This window comes from Glycine soja, chromosome 16 (assembly GCF_004193775.1).
Source record: "Glycine soja cultivar W05 chromosome 16, ASM419377v2, whole genome shotgun sequence".
In the NCBI taxonomy this organism is placed as follows: domain Eukaryota; kingdom Viridiplantae; phylum Streptophyta; class Magnoliopsida; order Fabales; family Fabaceae; genus Glycine; species Glycine soja.
Genome location: NC_041017.1, coordinates 33219707 through 33223562, shown reverse-complemented (window position 1 = coordinate 33223562; position 3856 = coordinate 33219707). Strand labels below are relative to the sequence as shown.

At 34.6% G+C, this 3856-nt stretch overlaps 1 protein-coding gene across 1 annotated transcript; it reads left to right on the top strand.

The window, feature by feature from the left end:
• The first annotated feature begins 439 nt into the window (after nt 1-439).
• Nucleotides 440-993, top strand: LOC114389986 (60S ribosomal protein L17-2-like). The gene has a single exon (XM_028350677.1). The coding sequence runs from the start codon at nt 487-489 to the stop codon at nt 991-993; it is 507 nt and encodes a 168-aa protein (XP_028206478.1). The 5' UTR covers nt 440-486.
• The last annotated feature ends 2863 nt before the right edge of the window (nt 994-3856 follow it).

Below are 3856 nucleotides of genomic sequence, written 5' to 3'. Positions count from 1 at the left end.
TGAGATAGATTCAGATTCCTTCATATGCAATGATTCAAACTCTCTACGTAGAGTTTGTAGGCGCACCTTTTTTACCTTATCAACACCTTCAAGGGAGGTTTTCAAAATCTCCCATGCTTCTTTGGATGTGGTTGCATTTGACACCAACTCGAACATAGCTTCATCCAAACCTTGATGAATGAAAGTAAGTGCTTGTTGATCCTTCTTCTTCGACTTCAACAAAGTCTCCTTCTCATTTGGTGACAAAATAGGCTCATTTTGAGGTTGGGCATAACCTTTCTCTACAATCTCCCATGCATCTTGAGAACCTAACAAGGCTTTCATGCGACGACACCAATTATCATAATTCTCTTTGGTAAGACGAGGGAATTGAAACATACTCAAGCCATTGCTTGCCATTTCTCAACTCACAAAGTGTTTCTCTCTCAACACTCTAGAACTCACAAGCCAATCCTTTGTGTAGGTGCTCAACCCTAGTAAGCCGCAATGGTGAAGTACTCAAGGGAGCCTGACAATCCAACTAAGTCTTGCAAGGCTAGAGGCGCCGACCTTAGGGTTCATTTTAAGAACACAAGGGAAACTGCCTTTGCAATCAGGAAGTTGCCCTTGGTCAAGGCTAAAAGGTACTTGGAAGATGTTCTTGCCCACAAGCAGGCAATTCCATTCAGACGTTTTTGTCGAGGTGTTGGAAGGACAGCCCAGGCTAAGAATAGACACTCTAATGGCCAAGGACGGTGGCCTGTCAAGTCAGCAAAATTCATTCTTGATTTGCTCAAAAATGCTGAGAGCAATGCTGAAGTGAAAGGTTTGGATGTTGATGCACTGTACATTTCGCATATCCAAGTCAATCAAGCACAGAAGCAAAGACGCCGAACATACCGAGCCCATGGAAGAATCAATCCTTATATGTCATCTCCGTGCCACATAGAGTTAATATTATCTGAAAAAGAAGAAGATTTTATTTCATTTGCCACACCAAATACAAGAGTATGATCCCCTATTTATACTAAAATAGAGTGACCACTCACATAATTTGTTTATTCAATAATACTAAATGCTCACATAATTGCTTATTCAAGACTTTGTAACTCACAACCTTACAACTTTCATCTTCCACAATTTAAGGCTCATAAAACTTGTTATTATTATTTTTCTAATTAATATCTAACAGCCGCTGCCGCTGAGAGTGCCACCACAGAGCGGAACGCCACAAATGGTGAATATCAAAATTCGCTGTTCCAACGGTGAACGTCAACTTTCGATGGTACGACATTACCTTAAATTGCATCACCTTTTCTCAAGTGTGTAAATTACAACACCTTAAACGAGAAAACAAAGTTGAAAAACCAAAACATAAAGTAAGCAAACGCAGAATACTACATAATTAAGAAGATATATATTAACGTAAGATAGGAAACCTTTATATTTTTTTAATGTTGACTCCAAGTCTACAACTTTAATACTGCGATTTAATAATGATAATAATAATAATTAATCACTAATAACTATTTACTTCCTTCCGTACAGAGAATATTGTAAATCTGTTAAGAGTTTTTCTTGATTTTGACTGCAAACTCAGTCTCCTTCGGGTTGATGAGAAGAGTAAATAAGAATGGCCATGGGTATTATCATCTTCACCCAATATTGAAAATGTTGGTTATTATAGCCCTCCAGATAATTTAAATTCTTAGGGTGGCTCGTTTAATTACGTAGTTTTAAGTAAGATCAGCTTTATATCATGAGGTATGAAATGATTGAATTAAAAATAAAATAAGTAGTAGTTAATAATACGGATAGACTTGTTTAACTCGCAAATAAAGGGGCATTAACTCACGAACTGTTTACTTGTTTGACTTTTTTATTTTTTGGGTGAATGAGTGAGTAATGAAAAATAAAAGTTAAATACATTCTGATTTTTATTTATATATAATTAAATTTAATTATTTGTATTTGTGCTTCTGAAAATTGAGATTAATTAAGTTTATAACTCATTATATTTTACTAATCTTCTAAGAAGAACAAGACAGATTTATTTTAAATATGTATACAAAAGAGTTGCACAAGTCGCTTGTTAACACAATTTTAAGAATTTTAAATATGCTACCGAAGCTAAGTTTGAAAAACAAGAGAAAAATAAATTTTATTTTATTTTTTGATAGATAGAAAAGAAATTTTATTGCCACCCTAACGCACACGAGTTGATTTTACCTAGTTGGGATGTTTTAACACAATTCATTTTAGCTCAACCAAATTAACATGCAACTGTCATGCGTAGACTTTAACTAACTGGGAGGTGCATTTAGTAGTCCCAACATTCAAAAGACCAAAAATCTTGGTCAGCTGCGAAAACTTGGATGTTACTTACAAACTAAAACATTGATGCTCACTTTGGCTGTGTAATGCATGTTATTAACTTCAAACCATGTAAGATTGCTCCACTCCTGTTTGCAACAATTTGTTTGTGTGCCTCCTACAAAAACATCAGCATTCATGAAGCTTGTTTTTACAACCTTAAACCATGTAAAGGATAAAGATTATAGGTTCTTAATATTTACTTTCAATTGTGTCCAGAACAGTTGGATTTTCATCAAGAAATTTGATGAGCTATGTATGAGAATAGTTGTGGTATCATGGCCTGCAACCAGCAGAGTTAATATATTGTTCTTCAATTGTTTATCTTCTTCTCCATCTTCTCTGCTATTTTTCATATCTAATTCTAAGGATTCTAAGAAATCTTGTTTAATTTCTTGGCAACTTTCCCTCTGAAATATTATAGAATCCAACATCTAGTGCATAATATCCCGGAGCACGCACAGATGCATAGCATTTAATTTGTATCCGAGGAAAGGAGAATTCAGTGATCCTCATAATTGAATCAGTGAACCTAGCCTTTTTAGTGGTGTTTCATGTGTGGTTAGTTGTGTATTACTTTGTTACCTTGACACTGCCATGAAAATTCTGTCTCTGAAAGTTTAAAAGGCAATGAAGCAAATATGGAACAAATCATCCTAAACTTTGACCAAACATTTCCTGTTCCTCCTAAGAAGGCTCTAAACTCATGATCAAGTGTTCAATCACTTTTAGAGTAAACTGTTATATTTAATATTTCAAATACTGATTTATTATCAAATAAGATGCATAACCAAATATGGAAATTTTTATTGTTTGAAAACTTATTGGAACTCAAATTAGAAGCCTCTTCAAGAACAAGGACTTTCCTTCCTAGGCATTGATCTAATGTTTCCATTGCCTGAGTATTTATGAAATGGAAAATATTTTTTCAGACCATCAATTGATAAAGGTTCAGAAAACAGCATTCTTAGCCTTTTGTGTGCCTCCCAAGTGCTTTGCAGCAAGTTGGTGTGGCCTAGAAATTGCTTGCTAATATAAAACAGATTCAAACTCAATCCCATCCTTACCGGTTATTAATATCTTACTACTCTCCTAGTCATCAAGACAATGAACCTCCTCAGGACAGCTCTTGAAAATCTTTCCAAATCTGTGTCAAGATTTTTTATATGGTCATCCGGTCATCCATTCATAGGAACCCGTGGTTCTTTTACATACCCATTTCCTTTCCTTAGTTTGCGTTGTTTATGCTCTTATGCGTACCACATTAGAAGGTGAAACTGTGAAATAAGCTCCTTAAACGAAATACGACAAGTACATTTAGGTAAAACTACTGTACGTGAACTAAGCTCCTCCAATGAAATATAACTACATACTGTTAACACATAATATTCTGTTTCTAGCAACGACCAATGCATAACATTTTTAAAAGTATACAACAACAACTGTTATTATATAACCAATACTACTATTATATGTATTAAATAAAACAAAATAACACGCTCAA

Bases quoted from the DNA above. Each gene is read 5' to 3' on its own strand.
- LOC114389986 (XM_028350677.1), top strand. From the start codon at position 487: ATGGTGAAGTACTCAAGGGAGCCTGACAATCCAACTAAGTCTTGCAAG.